Here is a 23,219-nt window from a genome sequence, read left to right on the forward strand (position 1 = left end):
GCTTGTACTAGGTATTTTGGCTGTAATATTATGTAATGATTTTGTGGTAACTACAGTAAAGTGTTTTGATAAGCACTTTACTCAGTTACCTAACGAAGTCATGTACTCATGTAACCATTATTATATGATCATCCTTCTTAACTTGGTAATGTAACACTCTGCAGTGGCAACTAAAATAATCATGTAACATATGATGATTTACAAGTGAAGCTAAACATTTAACAAGTACTGTCCTTCTACATAAACATAAAAATTAACTTTGTTTTTATAGAACCAAGTTTCCTATTTGACTAGAGGCTGAGATTAAGCAAACACTGTGGTTCATAGTTCAGTGGGATACTTGAGATAAAAAAACAATCATGAGATATAAGTTATAGTAAGTAAGAAGAACGCTTTAATCTTCTACAATTGGATGTGAGGTTTTTGATAATAAAAAAAAATTCAACTGTGTGGAAAACAAACTTAATATTTAAGTTTTATAAAACAAATTTGTAAGTAATAAGTGAAGTTACAGTTTTAAAAAAAAGAGAGAATTTGTAATCTGCATTTCTTAACTAATTTTTTAAGTCAATTACAATCATGTATAGCACAGTGTCAAGTTACATTTTCAAAGAACAATTAAATTTGTGTCTATTCAAACAGACAACTATTCTTTTTTTAAAATAGTCTTTGAAAATAGACTACCATACAGAAGAAGATAAAATAGTAGGGTAAAATTGCATAAGTATGGTTTTGTTAAAAAATTGCTTGGACTGTCCTTTAAAAAAAAAAAGTTAGTTTCAATTTTATTTAAGATTTGAATCTCATGAAATAATTAAAATAAGCCTTTCCAGTTAAGAAAAAAGCTTAAAATTAAATCTGTAAATTTTGAAAGTACATTTAGCATGAAAAATATTGACTCTTATTCATTGTCTTAAATTACAGTTTAGTCAGTAAGTAAAAAAAAAAATTGTAAAAACTGGTTCTAATATGCTGCATAATTATACGGGAACATTGCAAAATTTCCTAAAAAAGAATGCAAAGTTGTTTGTTAAATGTTTTGTGTGCCTGTCACACCCAAAAAAATGGCATCAGACTCCTTTGTCATAACTTACCCAAAGTTGTTAGTATTATTGTAGATTATTGATGGATTAGTTGAAAAATCTATTTTGTTTCATTCCAAGAAGCATGAGCACTGTAAAATACATATTACTTTTTGTGTAAATTACAAGGTACACAAAAACCAAAATAGATATAGATATATATTTTAATAATTAGTTCTACACCTATCCCTACTAACATGCATTAATTGTTGATGTTAACTTTTGACTTTCTACATTGATACTTGAAAGGATGTTCTACTCATTTATTTTGAATTCTATGCTATCTATATATACATAGCATTTAAGGCACTAACTACAAATTCTCTCAGACAAATTCAAACAAATATTAGATCAACATATTCAAATTCAATGAGAAAATTGAATTCTTCAACTACCATATGCGGTAAAAGGACAAGACAGTTAGAAGATGAAGGTAATTTCGATTCGTACCTGTGCTTTGTCGGTAGAAACCCAAAAAAAAAAAGCAAAAATTATTAATGAAAAATATATAAAGTAATTAGATTAGGGTTTACCTTAGAGATGTGATTCTTCGTACGCGGATTGTTCTTCTTGGATAATTTTGATTCCATGAAATTCGCCACTGCGGTTTGGTATATGTGAAATCGAGGAACACGAGGTTAGGGTTTGTTGTTTTGTATTGGGTGTTGGTTTAATAGTATAGAGTGGTGACAATACTAGATGTAGATAGTAGGAGAACCTATATCAAGGAGCAGGATTTAGGAGATAGTCGTGAAATCTACGTCAGCGAAAGGAATTTAGATTTTTGGGGATTTAATCGCATCGATGTTCCTGGACGAAAACTACATTGCCCAGCCAAAATCGATGAAGGATGAAATTCGAGACAGAGGTGCATGGACGAAGAACAAAATTGATGGAATCCCATGCTTAATTTGTGGTCTAAGTTTCCAGAATGGATGAACTGGAGATGAGGACATAATAGCGACTGGATAGGGTTTCCAGAATGTATACGCTGCGACTGCTTTTTGTTTCCAGAATGCAGAACGATGACTTTTGTCCTATGTTTTAGGTTTAGAGTTTTTGGGCTTATTTAGTGCTTTGGGCTTTGGGTTAATGAGGAGATAGGACAATGGGTTATTAAAATTGGGCTTTTTGTTCAATTGTTTATATAAATAAATAAATAAATAAATATAAATAATATATATATATATATATATATTTATTTATTTATTTATTTATTTATTTATTTGTATATATATATATTATTTAAATGGATGAAGTGTGTAATTATTATATTTAATTTTATATTTTATATTTGATATTATCTTTATGTAAAAAATAAACATAAATTGTTGTATATAATTATTTTTATTTGTTTGGAAGTATTTATTCCAATTGAATTGGTTTTTTATTTCTTTACTGTAGTATAAGAGTTGTTATTATGTTCTAAAGTAGTTGTTAATTACATTATTCCCTTTCAAAAAATATTAGTAAGCAATTTGCCGTAATATACGGGTAATATATGACATGAGAAATTGATTATGTGCTAAGAATATGTGATGGTAGTATAGATATCTTATATTAATTTTGAATATTGAATATTCAATTCATAGATATCTTATATTAATTTTGAATATTGAATATTCAATTCCATTTAACCATTGTGATTAAATAAACAAATATCCACATTAAAAGTTTTTTCATAATAATTGTTTCATTTTATGACATGTATATTAAATTTATATTTTGTGATGTAATATTTCATATTTAATCCGTGCAACGCACGGGTGGAATTCTAGTTAATAATTAAATACAAAAAGAATCATTCATATAATGCCACATGATAATGTAAACATTAAGAAGTAAAATTATGAGAGAAATGTAGCATCCGAAGAATAATACTTTTCCCTTTACCTTGTAATGTTTACACGTCATGGCATGGTAATAAAACTTATTCATTAACTACCACAAATTGGCTAACCCCACCTTACACTAAACAAAAACGAATTTACTTATTACTCTTTTTATCTTATTTTATGTATCTTGTTTACCATTCATTAATAAAACCAACACATTCTTCTTTACTTATTTTTAATAATTTTTTGTGTGTTTAATAGTGTTTACACCAATAAGAAATCTATTAACTTCTCTCGTTCGCGGTTTATTTTGCATCAATGATTTGTGTTTGTGATAATTATATTTAAAAATTGTCAATTTAAAATCAAGTATTTGTTACTTGTGACGATTATATTCAATTATGCATAATAATTATGTCTAAATATTTAACATTTTGGAATTTAATAATTTTTGTTTATATTTTGTAATTATTTTATTCAATTATAATATCTAACTTAATAAAAATTCAACATAACTTGATTTTATTGAGTTTCGTGCAAAACTTATTTAAAAAATCAAACCATTACAAACATTTGTTATAACATAATATATCAAAATATTTACTTCATACAACTAAAAATTCTAAATTAAACACCTAAAAGTTATTGTATATATATTTTTAAAAATCATGTTTAAACATTATAACAATCAAGATAATACTTAAATTAAAAGATAAAATTAAATATAATTATCCATTAATATAATTGGATATAATTTTCAGAATACACAATTTTAAAATCTAAATATAACTATCACAGTGTATATAAATCTCGATTTTTTTTTCACCTATAATTTTCTTTTCTTTTAAATATCTACTCAGACTGATGTTGTCTTCCAACTACTGCCAGGACAAAATTTCTCTAACCACTGCCACAATAAAATTTGCCACACCTCTTATTTATTTATTTAAATTTTCAAAGAAGACAAACTTCCGACAAGAAATAGGCACACCAAAAGCAAAACATATTTAATAATGGTACCAATAATTTGTCCAAGAAAATCTTATGTAGCGGTGTCTACCAAAAATATTATATACGAGAATCATATTACATCCACTCGGTTACTCTTTCTCAAGGTGTAATAGTATTTTTTTTTATCAAACCGGGGGGCTCAAAGAAAATTTAAAAGTATGGTTGGTTTATGGGTTTACACATTATAAATGAAAATTAAAATCATAATTAGTGTTTTGTTGACACTTTTTTAAAATACAACTATTCTATTTGATTAGTAATTGATTTTTAAGTTCGAATTAGTGCTTTTAGATTTTTATTTTAATTTTTTTGTTTGTTCATATTGGTATTTTGGATATCATTATATTATGATCAATTATTTTGAATTTTTTTATTTTTTTATATTTTAAAAAATATTTATTCACATTATAGAGTTTTTTTTAGTACTACTGAGTCTATTACAATGTAATATCTGTTCATAACTACTTTCTCAACCTATTGAAAACCCACTCTCATCATCCATGTGAGAGTGTTAATCGGGACACCAGGTGCCACTTGACCACAAGGTCTTTAGCCACATTATAGAGTTATACATAACAAAACTGATAATCATTCGCTACATATATTAGACACGTAAAAAAGTGTAGCGCAACGTAGCAATCTTAATCACTACAGTAGTCACTAGTACTTGCACTAAAGTCTCCATCTTCTGGACACGACTTCTAACGGTTCCATTTCTCGCCGCGAAAAAGCGCTTTCGTTCTCCTCTTCTCTCGGTCCCGGCTACGAACCTATTAAAGCAGCGGAGAAATCCTTTCCTCTATTTTTCTTCCACCTAAGTTCTCCTAATCTTCTTACCTATTCAACCAGCCATTCACCCTCATTTCACGCCTAATTTCTTCCATTTTACTCTCTTTCTTTCCGATTCCGAAGAATCGCCATCTATTTCTCCGTTTCCGCATTCAGCAATGGAACACTCACCGGGTAAGGATCGCCGTGCTCGGAGCTCCGGCAGCTCCGACGAGGCATCCGTGGACTTGGGAGCAGAATCACATTCAGAAAGCGGGGATTCAAACGGAAGCGAATGCGGATCGCCGCCGCACAGCGCCGTAGATGATGATTCAACAGGTATTCTTTACCGTTTGCGATATCTCTGTTCGGAAAAGACTTTTTCGTCTATCTGTATAAACAAATTTATCTCCGGAATAGATTCCGCAGGAGGTAATTTGTGTTTTGTGTGTTTTATGAAATTGTTCTCCTAAACGCAATATAAATATAATAATATTAATTCGTTGGAGTGATATTATTACTCATTTCCCTGGGCAATTTAATCCTGAGATAGCTAATTCTGCTAATCTAGCAGATAGTTTGTCAAACAGGCATTCTTATATACACATTATTTTCGTACACGTATCTATCTCCAGCATTTGTAATTTTTATTTTTTATTTTCCCCTTGTGCTAGCAGATCCTGTGACCCCTTCAGCTCAGCACGATAAAACCGAGACAGGCAGACAACACTCTCTGACATTGCTAATGTCAAGATTTTTTGATGAAAATGTCTCGATTAGGAAGAAGGTCAGTTTGGAAGATTTGCAAAGAACTCTTCTGAGCATATAGCTCAACTCGTCATATTGATCATTTTCTTTGACTATTTTCACCATAGCTCTATTTGATTTTGATCTTTTATTATAATAATAACTTGTCATATTATTAGAGATTGCTGTTTTTTTTTTTGTCATGCATGCATTTCAAAATGAGAAGCATAAGACTTCACAACATTTATGTTTGGCATTATGGTATGCGGTACTCCGCAATATTAAGTGTTATGGTGAACAGAGCATATATTTAGAAATTTCAACTGAGATATCTACATGTACACTTTAAGTTGATGCTAAACTCAGAACTTTTGCAGCACAAATTGTTGGAAAAGCTTACTACCATTCAAGATGATGGAACTGTACAATTTGAAGTTCCAGGAGATATTAAACCTGAACACTTTGATGTTGATACTGGCATTGTTGACAATGGAACTACAGAGGAACACGCTAATGATGGAGAAGATATTCAAGACTTGCATCCACTCCAAATTGTTATGCTAATTGTTGGAACCAGAGGAGATGTACAACCATTTGTTGCTATTGGGAAAAAATTACAGGTGAAAATCCTTTTCATAGAGGAAAACCTGATCACAGGACTAACCATGGCAGACACTTCAGTGCTTGTTTCTTTATGAAACAGTACAATAATGAGATGTATTGTATTTCTATGCAAGTCTTTTTGAACTTTTTATTATATAATAATTAGTTTCTCCTGATACCTACTAGTAATGAATTCCTTCCTGTTTTATGTGCTTAACCATTTACATTCAAGCATTTATCATTTTGTGAGAGAAATTTAGAAAGAACCGGCAAATTATTATTAGCTAAATCAACTTCTTTTTGCCCTGGCAGGAATATGGTCATAGGGTGAGATTGGCTACACACTCCAATTTTAAAGAGTTTGTTTTGGATTCTGGGTTGGAGTTTTATCCTCTTGGTGGGGATCCAAAAGTCCTTGCTGCTTGTACGTTTGAGAACATTAGTTTACTGCCTTAAACCTTTTGATTTTCACCATACTTGAGGGTCAACCCTTTATTGACTCAAGGCTCTAGCTGTTTTTTATTTTTATCTTTTTATTTTATTGCGATGAAGGCATAAAGAAGTGCAGTATAGTATGGAGCTCATATTACTTTTTATTCCCATTTATTTGATCAATGATTGCTTTCACCCATAGCATACCGTATTCTAACTAATTTAAATAAAGGCAGGGGTAAAAATATTGCTGTTCACTAATATAGCTTACACTTGTAAGAATGCAAGTATGCAATCAATACCTTTTGATTTCAATAACTATGGTTGTTACAGATATGGTAAAAAATAAAGGTTTCTTGCCATCTGGGACTTCTGAAATACATATTCAACGAAATCAGATAAAAGATATTGTATTCTCCTTACTTCCGGCATGCACAGATCCCGATCCAGAATCTAATGCTCCATTCAAAGTAGATGCCATCATTGCCAACCCTCCAGCATATGGTAAGGTCTTTGATTTAAGTTGAGCTTTTATTTTTATTTTTTATTTTTTAATTAACATGCTCTATTCTATCTTAACTTTTGAGTCTCAACTCTCAAGTAATCATCTTGTATGAGGTCTCTTTGCTTCTGTGGAAGTCATCATTGCCCGTGTCCTCCCACATTGTATTTCCACGTTTTCTTCGGTTTTTTATTTTGACTAAGGCAAATTCAAAAGCTGTAACAATAGAATGTTGCCGGTAGAGAAGTATGACTGCCAAAACCAATGTGTGTGTATTCAAATGGTAAATTGAGGAGCATGATACATGTATATTTTTGTTTCTGTAGAACTTATGTCTTCATCCAGTGTCATCTGGTCCTTTCATTGCCAGTAATTCCTCTGAGTCTTCTCCTTAGTTTGTTTCACGCACCTAATGAGCAACTGAGCATTATGAGGTCTCATTGAATTTGACTTCACATAACCTTGGGTCCATAATGAAATTTCAAGGTTTCCCATACTACTAAGTACTAACCTACACTCCATTAAAATAAATAAATAAGTACTAACCTACATATTCTAATCACATATGAGGCTAAGAAAGGCCTAGGTACACTTTCATAGTTGAATTTTTGTTAATACACTATCCTTAGGAAATTTAACTGCATCATAAGGTCATGCATACACCAAGAAATGGTATATTGTCGGATAAATTTGTATCCCCCTGATAGCTTTTTTATTTCATATTAGAACTTTGTTAGACTGAGTTAGCAACTTAGCATTTTCTGATATTAATTAGTAGAACTGTTAGGTTACATAGATTTTTACCTATTTATTTATTGAACTATTCTGATTATTCACATTGATGACTATTCAGGGCATACTCATGTTGCAATGGCCCTTAAAGTACCACTACATATATTTTTTACAATGCCATGGACGTAAGTTTTCTACTCCTCTTTTTCCATGACTCTTACCCCTTTAATCTTTCCCTCTGTCACCAGGCAGTACAATTCTTAATTATTTATTGGTAAAAATTTAGTAGTCTAAGGTTCGTTTACCTGTGGGTCCCTTCTGTCTGCAAGATTTATAAAAATATTCTTATGATATTTGATTTCTCCTTCTGTCTTATTTTTCCAGGCCAACAAGTGAATTCCCGCATCCTCTCTCTCGTGTTAAGCAATCAGTTGGATACAAAGTCGGTGCCTAGTGATGTGATTTCTTCCTCCTAACCATATCTTTTACTTGACTTATTATGTTCACTATTTCATTTATGTGACAACATTTGAATTTATGTCGCAGCTATCATATCAAATTGTTGATTCATTAATATGGCTTGGCATACGGGATGTGATAAATGATTTCAGGAGGAAAAAGTTGAAACTAAGGCGGTTTACATATTTGACTAATTCTTTCAGTTCACCTGAGACCCCTTATGGATATATCTGGAGTCCAAACCTTGTTCATAAACCCAAAGGTCATCTTTTTATATATATGTTATATGATGATTTGTATAATTGAGACATTCCACATACTCTGCTCTATATTCATCTTATTAAAGAACCAATTACTTCATGGGCTGTTAGAGACACCACTCCAATTAGCCTCTTTCTTTTTCTTGTCTTTCTGTTATGTATGTACTATTTCCATAAAAAATCAATATATCACCTCTTTTTTCTTTTTATAGGTGTTGGTTTTTCCATTGTAGCTTTGTTCTAGCCACAGCTATATTTATTTTTCTACAATTTCTGCACCACAATATATGATACCAGCAGAGTGGGCTGTTTTCACAATAGTTGTTTCTAATGGACTTGGTTTTCCATGGTTTGCAGATTGGGGTCCCAGAACTGATGTTGTTGGGTTCTGTTTCCTAGACCTTGCTTCTAATTATGTTCCACCAGAATCACTTGTAAAATGGCTTGAAAATGGCCAAAAGCCCATCTATATTGGCTTTGGCAGCCTTGTAAGTTGCTGGCAACTATGACTCCCCCTGTCCCATTTATAGTTTTGTTGGTCAATTTGACTAAAAGTTTGACTTCAGTTCAAAATTTTAGAGAAATTCTAAATTATTTGTCAAAATTAGATTGTGTTGACCATGGGGAATTGAAACTAGACATGTTTTAGAGAAATTCTTACTTTTTGCAGCCTGTTGAAGAACCAGAAAAAATGACTCAGATAATTGTTGAAGCATTGGAAATTACGGGGCAGAGAGGCATAATTAACAAAGGGTGGGGTGGCCTTGGGAACTGTAAGTGGCTGACATTTGGCTGTAGTAGAACTTTATTTATTATTAGAATTCTGTGTGGCTACTACTTGATCAAGAATTTAACTTGTGATGCTGTTCTTCTTTCAGTGAAGGAGCCAAAGGATAATGTGTATTTGTTGGATAATTGCCCTCATGATTGGTTGTTTTTGCAATGTGCTGCAGTGGTAAATCCTCTTAATCTGGGATTGTTGCAAAGATCTGTGTGCATCAAGTCATCTGTCATATTTTATAAATAAGTCAGCTTAACAAACGATTGTATCCAACAAAATCAACTTTTGATTTTTAACATTGGCTTTTTTGTTTTACTCACAATTTTCAAAATCAAAGCCACACAAAATTTTCTCCTGCAATTTTCAGGTGCATCACGGGGGCGCAGGAACAACTGCTGCTGGCCTTAGAGCTGCGGTACTAACTGAATTCCCTTTATGTCTTCTCCTTATTTATAGAGTAGTTATTTCACAGGCTAACTTGTGGTTATTATTTCATTTCCAGTGCCCGACAACTGTGGTACCTTTCTTTGGTGACCAACCTTTTTGGGGTGATCGTGTACATGCTAGGGGAGTAGGTCCTGCACCTATTCCTGTAGATGAGTTTTCACTTGACAAGCTTGTTGCTGCCATTCAGTTCATGCTAGATCCCAAGGTAACAAATATTTTGTTGGTAAGGAATGATAATGCACACACAAGGTGACTAGTTTTCTAAAAATTTTGACTGCTTATGCTCTTACCATAGGTGAAAGAGCGCGCTATTCAACTGTCAAATGCCATGAAAAACGAGGATGGGGTAACAGGAGCAGTAAAAGCTTTCTACAAACATTTTCCTCGCAAGAACCTTGAGCCAGAAACTAAAATAGTTCCTCATCGTCGTCATCACAGTATGTTCTCTATAAGGCAATGCTTTACGCCGCCTACTGGTTCTGTGAAAGAATAAAACTAAGTGGCACAATCTTTTGAAGATAGCCTACCCACATATATGGAATGAAAATTTGCTTGCCATTATGTTGCTGTATAGACACGCTAAGCATTGTTGTATGTACCATGCTACAAAAATCTTTTCAAATTCAGTGTATTATAGTTATTGGTAACTTTAATCAACTCGGATGTGAGCCGATGGTTTTTATTGCCAAATCTCCAGCTTGCTTTATATTTTGCCCTTGTCCTCTCTTAAACTGGGAACTAAGAAGTGTGTTTAGTAAAGCTTATTAGGCATCAAATAGCAGAAAAAAGAAACTTCACCATGATGGAATTTTCAAACATCTATAATGGTATTGTTTCCACCTACCTTGATCAGTCACAAGGAAACAGAAAATGTACAAGGCTTATCAAAATAAGTTGGGGATAACAATTGAAAAGGAGGATAATTTAAGCACTCAAGCAACAATTGGTTTATTGAGTTTTCGCAGCATTCCAGAGGTTGACCCACTCCACCATGGCATCTGCAGCCCGAGAAAACACAGGCGCTGATTTTCCCAGTTGCTCCTTCACCGCTGCAGCAATCTCAGTAACACAATCTTCTACCGTAGTTGCTTGTGGAGACAACCTCAGTGATTGAAAGAAAGGAACGACTTCCTCCATCAGCTTTACCCCTTCCCACTCTTTCTTCAAACTCTCAATGGCATTACCTCTTTCTTTCCTCCACACGTAAGGAAGCCCACTTTTTACACCAAGACCTAAATGATCACAGACTACCTTAACACACATCCCGCTCCATATATCTTCCACAGTTTCCCACCTCACGTGCCCTTCCTTTGCCAACCTGAAAGCTGGCGACAAAGCAGGTCCAACCAACTCACGGTTAAAAGCTATATTGATTCCACTCACAGGCATCAATGCCCTCGCTGGTACAGTAAGAACAGCATCAACATATCTAGAGTTCCTCTGTTTTGGCTTGAGGGCCTGTGTAGGAGCATCATAGTCTGCCATATTAAGCCAGAGTCCACATGACAGAGCACATGATACCCCACTTCGCAAGCTAAATGGGTAGCCACGAACAAAGTCTGCTCCTTTGCGGAAAGGATCATAGAGTGTGTTAAAGAAAAAGGGTGTGGCAGGAGTTGTGAGGTTGCTGATATGCTGGGCGATTGCATCAACAATATTTCCCTCATGATCCTTTGCTGGAATGCAATCATCATCAATTGAGACGATATATTTTTTAGTGGAAACAAGATAACCAAAATACCGGCATGAATAGCCAGAGAAAAGATCAGCACTTGATGCCCCCAGAACACGTTGTATATCTGATTTTGTATAGATATCAATGTTAAATCCACCTGGGATATTAAGTTCTTCTTGGAGGTCAGGATCTTTGACAATTATAAGGTGGAAACGGGAGAATATTGGTCTCCACTCCCACATGAATGACGTAAGATCAGATTGGAGTGCTCCAACAACAATATCAATCTCATCATCTCTGATGCTAACTTCTAACATTTTATCAGGCTTCAATCAAAAAGCAACAAAAGAGCTAATCTTTGTCCCCTTAGACACGCTAGCCCTTACTAATAAATTCACTTAATCTCAAACAGGCTCAGTGCTTCTCACAGCAAGCTGAAAAAACAATTTTTAAGGGTCATAAAACATTACCAATCTCTTAAAGGATAATAGGAATATAGAAGCTTACTAGTTGGAAGAACAGGAGTTAGAACAGCTTGGATGTTGAAAGCCTCAATAAGAGAAAGGACTTCTTCTTTGCCAGTAGCCACAAACAAGTTCAAAATCTTCTCCGTCAGCTTTCCAGCTCTTAATGTTTTCTGTTAAAAGTAAATGACATATTTTTTTAAAAGTAAATGACATATTGTAATACCCAATAAATACAAGCAAGGTTATCAGTTTTCAGCAACATTTAAAACAAAATATTATCATCAAATCTAAAATTCTGGGGAGTACCGGATATACAGCTATTTATCTCAGCAAATACAAGATACAAAAATTCATATCTTCTTAAAGTACGAGGTGCTATACATTTATAAAGACAGTAAAGTAAATTGGAGGAATTTGGAGCAGTTAATATGTTTTTGCAGCATTTGGTAAGTAATTACATTGCTAAGACCCTAGACTAATAAAAAACAGATAGAAACCACGGGATAGAATGCCACAAATTCCTAAAACTCCCTTTTCCACAATGAATTCTTTTTGTAGTGAAGCCATTTCTGCTTGTCCATTAAGAAAATCAGAAACTTATAGCTGTCCTTGAATCACATGTCACAGAAATCTAGTGATTGATTCAGAAGCCCTAGTGCAGTAGTGCAGTTTTCACTACCTTAAGCTGGCAGTTGCATTTAGCAAATAAATTACTATACATCCCCACTTTTCAATGCTGTTTTAGCTCATTTTAAACTGTTTTCTAGCTTAAGTTCATCAGGTTATCCCCATTTTAATCCCTGCTTCATGCAATGGAACATTTGAAATGAATGCATAGCAGTTCTCTGACTGTTCAAAAATAGGCACAAACGCAAAGGAAATCAGATAATTAACAGCCAAACAAAAATACGCAAACAAGTGAATTATCATCCAACTCTTCTCTCCAGTGGAATTGTATAGAGATTGCACAGCCTTCCGCAAATTATCCACATACAAAGGAAATTTTGACCAAATCTAGTGACCAGTTCACGGAAAACCTTAGGGCACAATAGTGTTACAGATCAAATAATAGATAATTCAAACAAATCAATACATAACCTCAAGCGATAGTCGCAACACTACATGAAACACACGGATACGAATCACACACGCAGAGATGTCGAAATCAAACAAAAAATCAAAGGCGTGCGAGTGTAATCGCAGAGAGAGAGAGAAAGGGAGTACCAGGAAGAGCTCAACCAGGATGTGATCTGGCAAGCAGGAGAGATCGGAGAAGAAGGGGAGATTATGAAGCGCGGAGTCAATCGCGAGCGAAAGAAGCGATGGCGGGTTTCTCATTCATTTAACGTTTTCCGTTTCCTACTATCTCTCTCTCTGTTTCTTTATCCGTCTCGCTTTACCTCTCCTCTGAATAAAAAAGAAGCTATGAACAAAAATGGGAAATGGAGATTTGTTCAGTGGACTTTTCCCTCCGGCTGGACCGACTCCGCGTGCTATTTGCTTCGTTTTGAACCGCAGGTCCGACCGGATTAAAAGTTTGCCCGAGCCGGCTATCCCATTGCAAAATTAGTTGTCAAGTAGTCAAGTTGATCCGATAATTGGTTTAATCACCATAAAATTTTAAGTTTGATTTTTGATAGGAGCAATATGTTGAGTCGATCAGTTATAGGCAGCTTAGTGTCACAGATATAGAGTCTGGTGCAACACACAACACCCGTGTGGCGTCCCGATACCCCTCATACCATGCAGACCAGCCTTACCCTCATGCGTGCCAAATTAGTTTTGTCTTGCCATAGGCTCATCAGGGGAACGATAATAGCTTCCGACCAGTTGCGTCCTTCGAATCACATCGGTCTCATTCATAGTAAACTCTAAGACTAAAGATATTATTGGGACCAATTGGTCGCCTTCCCGACGACAGTTCGGCCGTCGCTGGACTTGTGCCTGAGATGGGAATGACCTGCAATAGCAGGTTATTTACTTGTTTTTGAGATTCTTTGCTCCAATTTAACATGTTAAATGGTCTAATTACACTTTCTAAATTTTTAGGGACCTAATTGATTTTTCAGGGAATGTTTCCGGGCTTAATTAACCCCTTCCCATTATTATTATTATTATTATTATTATTATTAGTATTAGTATGACAATAATTGAATAAAATAAATTTAGACTATACTAAAAAGGTTGTGGATTTAAATACTCCGTATTAGATAAAATAATTCACGAGTAACATATTTTTTAGTACTACGGACTATATTACAATGTAGTATATGTTCATCTATATTTTCTCAATATGTTAAAGTATAAAGAGTCAATATCGATTCGATCTCGTGACCTCCCATATGAGAGAGTAAATGAGTAATATACTTTAATTTGGTTTAATATTGAGGAAAATATGAAGGATGGATTGTAGAATCTTCTGTGGGCAAGGAGTGTAGAATGTTCCAATTCATTGCATTGAAGCTTCTACACTTTGATTAAAGTTGAGCCACATAATATGCAACAATTGCGATTCTCTTTTTAATGGAAAATGCTAGACGTATTCTTAATACATCATAAAACAGTCATCAAATTTGCACATAATACAATATTAATAAAAAATGTGAAAATAAAAATAAACTAATGCTACATTTCCCACACTAGTTCACATCCTTACATGTCATTTAAAATTTGATTTATTTTATAGTTAATTAATAAGTATATATTTTTAAAGTTGGGTGTGGTAAGTCAAATCACAATAATCTAAAAAAATAAAAAATAAAAAATAAAATTAAACTTATCGCCACACTAAGAGGTGAATATTAAGAGGTAAACTTAAGATTAAAATAGTATTATTTATACAAATAATATGAGAAATTAAAACATGTTAAATATATGCTGAGTTTTTTTTTCTTTTATTCTTCAAGTATTTTACATCAATGACATTTTGAACAATCCCAATACTCACGCGTTAGTTTTTTTTTTTTTTTGGTGAGGTAGATGAGAGAGATAAAAAGCATAATGAAGTTTTTTTATTAGTACCACCATTTATTAAAAAGATACTAACATAGTTAGTTGGTGCGCGTTCTACTCACCAACAACACTCATAGGGCGTGTGTAGTAGCTTGGGGCATCAGGGTGGCCGTCAATTAGTGCCCACCTTGCCTGTTTTTTCCTTATTCTCTCTCCTTATTGGAGGTGCAAAAACATGAGCAAAAAAGCTCAATTGTTGAGCAAGCTCTTAGTCTTTAACTATCAAACTCTTGTTTTTAGCTTAATCACTTAATCACTTTGATAAAAAATTTTAGCTTTTTTTTTTTTTTTTTTGGGATAAACTACAAATAAGCCACTGTACTATTTCGGAACAAGCAATTAGACCACCAAACTCGAATAAACCTCAAATAAGTCACTGAACTCGGAAAAACAAAGCGATTAAGCCATTAAAACTGAAAAAAGAACAATTAACATATTTTTAAAATTTTCGGCGACAATTTCCGGCACTGACATTTATGGTCGCCTTCCCCAAGGAGAAGGTGACCAGAAATGGTCGTCCTCGCCGGAAATTCTCACCGATGCCGGAATTTGTCGTCAAAATTTTTAAAAAGGGGTTAATTGCTTCTTCTTTTTTTTTTAAATATAATTTTAATGGCTTAATTGCTTTGTTTTTTAGAGTTCAGTGGCTTATTTGAGAGTTATTTGAGTTCGATAGCCTAATTGTTTGTTCTCAAATAGTAGAGTGACTTATTTGTAGTTTATACCATTTTTTTTTTCTAAAATCTCATATATGATTATCTATGAGTTATTTGAATTAAACAACACAATGAAATATAGTAAATTAAATAGTGAGTGGTATTGAAGTCTACATCGATGAAAATCAAATAAGGTTGACGAATTTTTTAAAAAATAATCGAATATGACAAAAAATTTAATAGTCGTATATTAAATGTAAAAAAAATGAATGTCAAGTATTATGTAGTGTCACAACACATCTGTTACCATTCAAAATAAGTTGTCACATGATCAAATAAAGATACTACATTGTAAAGAAGAATGAGTATTTCAAAACAAAAAAAAAATGTAAAATATTAAGCATTAAAAACCAAAAATAGAAGATGTACGGCTGAAAGTAGAAAACATTCATCTATATGCACTCCTTATAATTATTTAGGAAAATGCTATTTAACCCTCCAAATTTTATCCCTAATATTTTCCCTATGATGTGGCTAATAATTATTGGTTACCCATAAATTGGGTGACCCCACAATTAATTTAAAATTATTAGGATTCTATTACTTGTGTTGTATTATGACTCTTCTATTGTATTATATACTTTATACAATTCTTGGTTATACAATTCAGATATTTCAATCCTCATTTAAATAAGTAATTCTACATGAACTCCCAAATCTTACTCCAATTTTCTGCTCCATATGACATACTATGCCTTGATTGCTTAATTTAGTAGGGGTCACGTTGTTTATTCAAATTTTTTTTCTTAATCCAATCACATTTGAACATAAGTCAGAGTAAAAGTTGGGACTATAATTTTTGGAGCACATTAAGTATTTTTGGTTGCCAAAGACCTTATAGTCCAGTGGTATCAAACTTTTCTTTTTATACGGGGGTGGTGGGTTCGAGCCTCAGTGTAGAGGTTGAGAAAATAGTTACAAAATAGTTATGAATAGATACTCATTGTAATAGAATAGAGTCAGTAGTATTTGTTATAAATTTTATAATGAGTTATATATTATATGTACTTTCAAATTTTAGTGTTACAAGCTAATGTCGTCTACAACTCTACATCAAAAGTTTATAATGGTAGTATCCCATCAACGTGGCGTGACCGCGTGATATCACTATCAAGCAAGAAATAAATAAACTAAACTAAACTCCGTAATTGTTTATTTATTCCAGAATCCAGACTCCAGAGTCTTACCACCGTGGCAAGAAACCGCCATTGTCAGGCTGTCCTTGCTTAGCTTATCTAAATTCCGATTCTGATAAAAAATACAAAGAAAAGAAGCTCTAAATCGATCCTTTCACGTTTTCTTTCTTTTATTCGAAGCTTTTTCTCTCCCTGTGTTCTTTACTTCGCCACTAATCTGCCGTGCCGCCGATATCAATGTCCGACAGCCGCGCCGACGAGGCGAAGTAGTCGAAGGAGGAGAAAATGCAGTGTCCGAGCAACTCTTTTCGCTACAATGGAACCTTGTGCGCGTGCAACCCTGGTTACGTGTTCGACGCTACTCGCCGGAGCTGCTCGCTCTTCGCCGACTGGGGTCCAATCGAGGTGGAATCCGGCGTGGACTACAACTCCGTTTCTCTCCCCGGCAGCAGCACTATCTTCGACTTTGATTCCATGAAGAAGCTCACACACTCGCAGTCCGTGATCCTTCAGGCAACCTTCATCTTAGTCCTCTCCTGGCTCGTCTTATGCTTCTTAGCTCGTTTCGCTCCGCTAGGCGATGGACGCTCCTTCTGGTTCCAGATCCGGTGGTGGATTAGCCGCCTCGACATCTGCTTCGCCACTCGCCATTGGCTTGTGCGTCTTTCTCCTCCTTTTCTTCCTCGTTAAACTATTAACAACTCTCTAGATTTTTATTTACTCCGTACTAAATTTATTTGGTTAATTTAGAAGCTTCTCGATTGTATTCATTGCTGGATATATATGATTAGAAATGTCGTCCAGTTGTATGATTAAAATACTGAACTGATTAAACAAATTAACTAATAATGGCCTAAATAAATTAATACTGTAACACTTTGCTTATCCTGCTTTGTATGGCGCTGTTTGTTGTGAGTTCTCCAAAGAAGCTTTTCTTCCTTACAAACACTGGCAAAGATTTGTTCTTCTTTGAGAGGCCTCACCTTGCCATATTTATTCACATGTTTTTTGAGCTTTTGTTTAGCAGCATCTGTTCTTTGGAATTTGGATGGCATCTACTTGAACCTCTTATACTTGCTCCCAATTGTGACACTTTTCTGCAAACTCACAAGCCTATCCGTTTCTTTTGCATGATGACTACCATGTAAAGAATCCCCACAAAAATATTCTCCTGAAATATCATAGGATAAGCTCCATGTTTTCTGGTCCTCATCCTCTTTGATCACGAGCACCTATGTGTTCTTTTATTCAGCCATTTGTTCCTCTATTGGAGCCACCTCCACTTTTAACACAAGGACTTTATGATTCATTGTCTTCGTTCCCAACTTCAATCTTGGAAGGACTCATAGCCAAGGGAGTCTTCTCTCACACAACTGGTGTTGGTTTCAGCATAGGAATCTGCATGCACGTTCGGTACCACGCATGATGATACTGCTCATTATCCTGCAGCAAGAATCTCACATGAAGCTTTTGTGCGAAATGCATTTTTGAGGAACTTGAGTCCACAATCTTGAAGCATGCATGGATTTGTTAGATAATTTGAGGTCAATAAACCATTGGTATGGGTATACTAAGCATCTAAAACCTTTGTTAAGAAGTAAAATTGCTCAATTAAGATCTAAATTAGATTCTATTCTAACTTGGCAGCTGACACAGGAAATATTGGGGATTTCCCTTTTCTTTGCCCTCCAGTGCATTTCATGCCTGTGTTTTACCTATAATGAAAGGCTGTATTTGGGTTATCTGACAAGTGTTGAAACTTATTACTTAGGGTCAGGTTCTAAAGAAAAAGAACAGAAGAACAAGAACATGGAAACAGAAGCTAGGAACACATCTATCTACAACAGTTCAACTTTAAACTGAGCTTACCTTTTAAGCATACTGGTTGTCAATTGCTAAATGCTATTTTCAACCTCCAGTTATGGATTCTATTAAGTTTCAAGCTTTAACTTCAGTTTGGCATCCACTTGGTTGTCAATAGACATTTTATTAGGTTTTATTGCTAAAATCCTAATTCCTAAATTGACAGGTTGTAATTATTAAGTTACAATCATTGTCTATATGATTGTCATCAAGAGTCTGGAGCTACTTTCCTGTTTAGTTTGAAGAGTGCTTATATTGTTGTCCATTGATTTGTTATTTTTAATAAAGTTTCAACTGTATCAAATTTAGTTAAATTGTTATGCATTTTGCAATTTAGAAGATCTTACATCATAACTAGAAGGAACCTTTATCACTTTATGTAGGATGACCAGAAGGTAGTTAAGAAGCGCAAAACAGAGCTCGGCGGAACTTGCTCGATAGCAAGTTGGATACTTTTTATTGGTCTATTTGTTGCGTGAGTACATTACAATTTGGTCTCTCCTATAAGTGCATTTCCTTATAGTGCATTCATACTACGTCTCTAGAATAAGCTTTTCCTCTTCAGCTACACCATTCTACCTTTAGTTTCATACTATCCTCTCCTTCTAATGCTAGTAGAAGGTGGTTATTTCTATTTCTACAGGTTGCTTTACCAGCTCATATCCAATAGAACCATCGAGGTGAATAACGTAAGAGCAACAAATGCACCTGATTTAGAAGCATTCAGGAATGATCTTGAGTTTAATATTACTACCATTTCAAGCATGACTTGTTCACACTTACGAGGTCTTGAGACAGTTGCAAGTGGGAATCCTGGCTTTGTTGACTATAGAGTGGCTCCTCTGTCAACCTTTGCTAGCCATTCATGCATAAACACCACTAAGGGACCGACTATTATTCTTAAGTGCACAAATTGCCCGCTTACACGAGACAGTGCCTTTGTATCTTGGCGATTCATTGATCTTCCAAATAATCCTGCAACTGCTGTTGGATTTGAGTTTAACCTAACAGCAAAAAATCCAGCAAATAAGAAGCACCTGAGTTTTGTCAGTGGAACACTGAGAAATGGCAGCAATGCTGGCAACAAGCCAGTTACATATAGAGGGACAACTCCAAATATATTAAAGTTCAATGTATTTCCTAGAATTTACCGTAATATGGACAACTTGAGACTCATCCAGCCGCTATTTCATGAGTTTCTCCCAGGTTCATCTTTCAATGAAGTAAATCAACTTCAATCATCTCTCCAAAACTCTAATGATGGCCTCGTCAACACCACATTATATGTCAGTTTTCTTTCTTCATATATTGTGGAGATAGATAATGAAAACATTATGGGTCCTGGTGAGTAAAGAGTAATAGAAGTAATGTTAATAAATTGGTCAGCGTATCTCTTCTTTAGTGTTTAAATAGTTAAATATTTTCTTCTTGTTGTAATGCTAGTGCATTCTTTATAAATTATTTTCATCCTATATCTATTTTGTTTTGACTTTTCTTTTCTGGAGTGAATCTTTGCACTATACGCATATGTGTAAAAATCTCATCTTGCAATGAATTAGCCAAATAGACTTGCAATGCAACCCATATTGGAAACTCATTTAACCAGTAAAAGATGATTGCGCTTGGATCTCAAATGTTTAGACTGAATAAGAAAATTTAATGGGAGATTATTCTTCAATGTTTAGTTATTCGAGTGCAGACACAATTTCAGTATTTCACTAAGAATTTTGTGCATCTTTGTATATCTATTATATTCCTTTAGGCTCTCTTTGAGCTGATATTTAATATAGCTTCTTTCTCAAGAATGCAGTAAGCTTCCTTGCGGATCTTGGTGGCCTTTATTGTATCAGCATTGTTATCTTCTTCTACATGATGATGCAGGTATGTTTCCTTTCAGTCCCTATGTTAACAGGTTATATTGTGCTTTCACGGTTTTATGAACTGGTGTTGGTTGAGAACTTCTTTTGATACCATTATCTACAACTGAATGCTAAATTTCGCTGGTTGTGGGAGTAGTTGCCCGGGGAATTCAGCCAGAAACTGGTTATTGAGTAAAAAGAAAAATATGAGATAACTGTTACAAATCAACTTGAATTGATGACTTGAAATTATGGACCAAAGGAGTAGTTCAAAGGTACTTTTGCAATATTTTTCATTGAAAGGTGAAAGGTATCTAAATCTTGGTGTCTAGAATTAAGGGTATGATATCATGCTCTATATTTCCAATTTTTCCATTCACTGGCAGTTTGTGAAGGAGTGCCAACTATTTGTACTTCTCAGGGTTAGAAGTATTTGCAATATTTGTAAATGACTGTTTAGAAGATTTTGATGTCTATAAGATTTAGATGTAGATGAAGTATGAGAATGATGTAGTGCTTTTCAGGGTTTCAGATTTCTTCCATAATTTGTACTTTACAGTGTGAAAACAGGATAAAGAGATTCCGCAACGAGGATAGTGTGATACGAATGGTTAGAAGTCGTAGGAGAGCTCAAGATCACTGGAACAAGGTGAGTTTTGTCATGTTTATTAATGTAGATCTACTGAAATTTAAGCATGAGTTTTCCTTTGAAGAGACTAATGCTGTTATATCATATGAATTCAGCTTCTGATTCACTTCATTGCCCTGCATTTAGTTCTATAAATTTGTTTGTTTTCTAACAGTTAAGGAAGTATGTGATGTACACATGGGCACCTAGCGCATTGGAAGACAAGTTCAACAATGTGAGAGATGATGGGTGTTGCACTGGTGCTGCATTGGAATCATTACATAAAAAGGGTTCATTGCACAAGCAAAAAGAGCAAATGAGACTAGATACCATAAGTTTTAGCAGAAAAGTTAGCTTGCCAGACAATAAGGTGACACATCATGCTAACTTATGTTAGCAAAACATCCATTAAAATCCAGTTAAAAATATTAAATTTGGAGTTTGGATGATGATTTGAACTTTGCAATTCTGCAGAATACTATCATAGAGCAGACTGGTCTTCAGAAGGTGGCACATCCTGTATCTATCCTGGAAAAGAGATCATCCTCAAAGGCAGAACTGGTACTTTGCCTACTTTCTCCTTGTCACCTTTTATGAATGCATGCCATCATTTCAATGATGATTTAACAGAGTGAAGCTTTTAAATATTTGACTTTAATGGCTTAATGTTGTTTCATCCTATCAGCTTTCAAGAGAGCCTAATGTGATTGCTATCTTGCCTGTTATAGTTGTGGTTTGAATTTTGTCATCAAATTGTTGGATTGTTTATTTCCAATAAACATCCTTAATATCTTTCTTGTCATATATCCACCAATTCTCTCATACATCCTCTTTTCAATTTTTTTCTTGTTTTTCAAAAGTAAAAATTTTACCAAGCATTCAACAGATGCCGACCAAGATAACCAATTTTTTTTTTTTTTTTTTTTTTTTTTTTNTTTTTTTTTGCATTTGCATTTGCATTTGACAGTCAGTTCCAAAAGAATGTTTCGTTATCCTTCAAGTTGAAGAAACTAACATGCAGATTCATGTGATTTCTGGCTTCAGGAAAATATTGTATCTGAAATTAAAGATGGAAAACATGACGACAATACTGGCTTGCATTTTGCAGTTGGTGGTTTAGATCTTCCACCTCCTCCTCCATTAGGTAAGTTTTAAACTGAAAGACAATTGTATTCTTATCTCTTCTCTATTTCACTAGTGAAGCACTAGGTGGTTTCTTTTCGTTCTCCTTCTCTATTGGTTATTGCTGCAACTGATATATCTTTGGGTCGATATTCTTAGTAATAGGTTTGCCTGTTTTTCTATAAAACTCTTAGCCATTATACATGGTTAATTGCTCGTCTCTGTTCACAGAACATCAGGGTCCTGAGCAGATGAGTATGAGCAATCTCCAGAGAAATATCGAAAACCTATATGAATACAATGCTATGCTAAGGGAGAAGTTGATTGCCGCACAGTCAATGCTTCATGCTCTAGCAAACAACGAGTCGCCTTCAGCAGACAGCAGCTCTACAGCCAAATGACCGAGGCTGGGAAGATGGCCATACAAAAACTAATTGGTAAACTTCTCGATCTTATATCTGATGGGATATCTGAGAATTGCCAAAATAGCCAAGAAGCCAAACAATGATTGCTGCTGACGCAATTATCTGGTGTGAATGTTTTTAACCGGGGACGAAAACCATATCACTAACATACCCCTGTTGTAAAAATCAATGAAATGGTGCAGAAAAGTTGTTTGGGCGTTGTCTGTTGGTGCTATATGCTTTGGTCTTGGTCTGTATGTTAACCAACTCGGGGATTTCAAGCCCTTGCTAACAGAACCATTATGAAGACTGTTGCATTACTTGCTTAATTGTTGTAATTTTTTTTCACACGCATTGTTGTATAATAGTATGGAACCTAAGGGGTTCGAGTTTCTACATGCTGGAGCCGTTTACTCTGTATGAATGAGTGGGATTGATGTGTGAGAAACTGCAGTCTACAGTAGAGTTTCTGCATATATATCAATTACATAGTTGTACAGTGAGTGGGATTGATGTTTGAGAAAATCCCAGACTATGATTATGTACTCTTACCTCTTTACTGTTATTTCTTAGTTTTGTGTATCTATCAACCACCTGTGGTTCAACAAGATGAAATTAGGTTAACGAAGTCTTGGTTTTATTTTAAATCTGTGAATAAAGTAATGGTTGTTGAGAAAA

General features: G+C 34.4%; 3 protein-coding genes across 4 annotated transcripts; 2 read left to right on the forward strand and 1 right to left on the reverse strand.

The window, feature by feature from the left end:
• The first annotated feature begins 4,625 nt into the window (after positions 1–4,625).
• Positions 4,626–10,349, forward strand: LOC116022166 (sterol 3-beta-glucosyltransferase UGT80A2-like). Its single transcript, XM_031262764.1, has 14 exons — positions 4,626–5,035; positions 5,374–5,483; positions 5,821–6,063; positions 6,359–6,470; positions 6,812–6,982; positions 7,834–7,897; positions 8,097–8,154; positions 8,259–8,433; positions 8,789–8,919; positions 9,102–9,204; positions 9,310–9,386; positions 9,580–9,627; positions 9,715–9,864; positions 9,955–10,349. The coding sequence occupies exons 1-14, from the start codon at positions 4,876–4,878 to the stop codon at positions 10,150–10,152; spliced, it is 1,800 nt and encodes a 599-aa protein (XP_031118624.1). The 5' UTR covers positions 4,626–4,875; the 3' UTR covers positions 10,153–10,349.
• Positions 10,350–10,459: 110 nt separating this feature from the next.
• Positions 10,460–13,240, reverse strand: LOC116022168 (probable UDP-arabinopyranose mutase 5). 2 transcript variants are annotated; one of them, XM_031262766.1, is made up of 3 exons: positions 13,026–13,240; positions 11,842–11,971; positions 10,460–11,641 (listed from the first exon to the last, which is right to left on the reverse strand). In XM_031262766.1, the coding sequence occupies exons 1-3, from the start codon at positions 13,137–13,139 to the stop codon at positions 10,608–10,610; spliced, it is 1,278 nt and encodes a 425-aa protein (XP_031118626.1). In that variant the 5' UTR covers positions 13,140–13,240; the 3' UTR covers positions 10,460–10,607. The 2 variants fall into 2 exon arrangements, with proteins under 2 accessions (XP_031118626.1, XP_031118625.1); XM_031262765.1 differs by lacking the exon at positions 13,026–13,240 and having other exon boundaries at positions 10,460–11,768.
• Positions 13,241–16,683: 3,443 nt separating this feature from the next.
• Positions 16,684–23,219, forward strand: LOC116022249. The gene is made up of 9 exons (XM_031262878.1): positions 16,684–17,322; positions 18,912–19,003; positions 19,172–19,872; positions 20,339–20,409; positions 20,947–21,036; positions 21,191–21,385; positions 21,490–21,576; positions 22,060–22,159; positions 22,369–23,219. The coding sequence occupies exons 1-9, from the start codon at positions 16,951–16,953 to the stop codon at positions 22,536–22,538; spliced, it is 1,878 nt and encodes a 625-aa protein (XP_031118738.1). The 5' UTR covers positions 16,684–16,950; the 3' UTR covers positions 22,539–23,219.

Source organism: Ipomoea triloba, chromosome 6 (assembly GCF_003576645.1).
Source record: "Ipomoea triloba cultivar NCNSP0323 chromosome 6, ASM357664v1".
Lineage (NCBI taxonomy): Eukaryota > Viridiplantae > Streptophyta > Magnoliopsida > Solanales > Convolvulaceae > Ipomoea > Ipomoea triloba.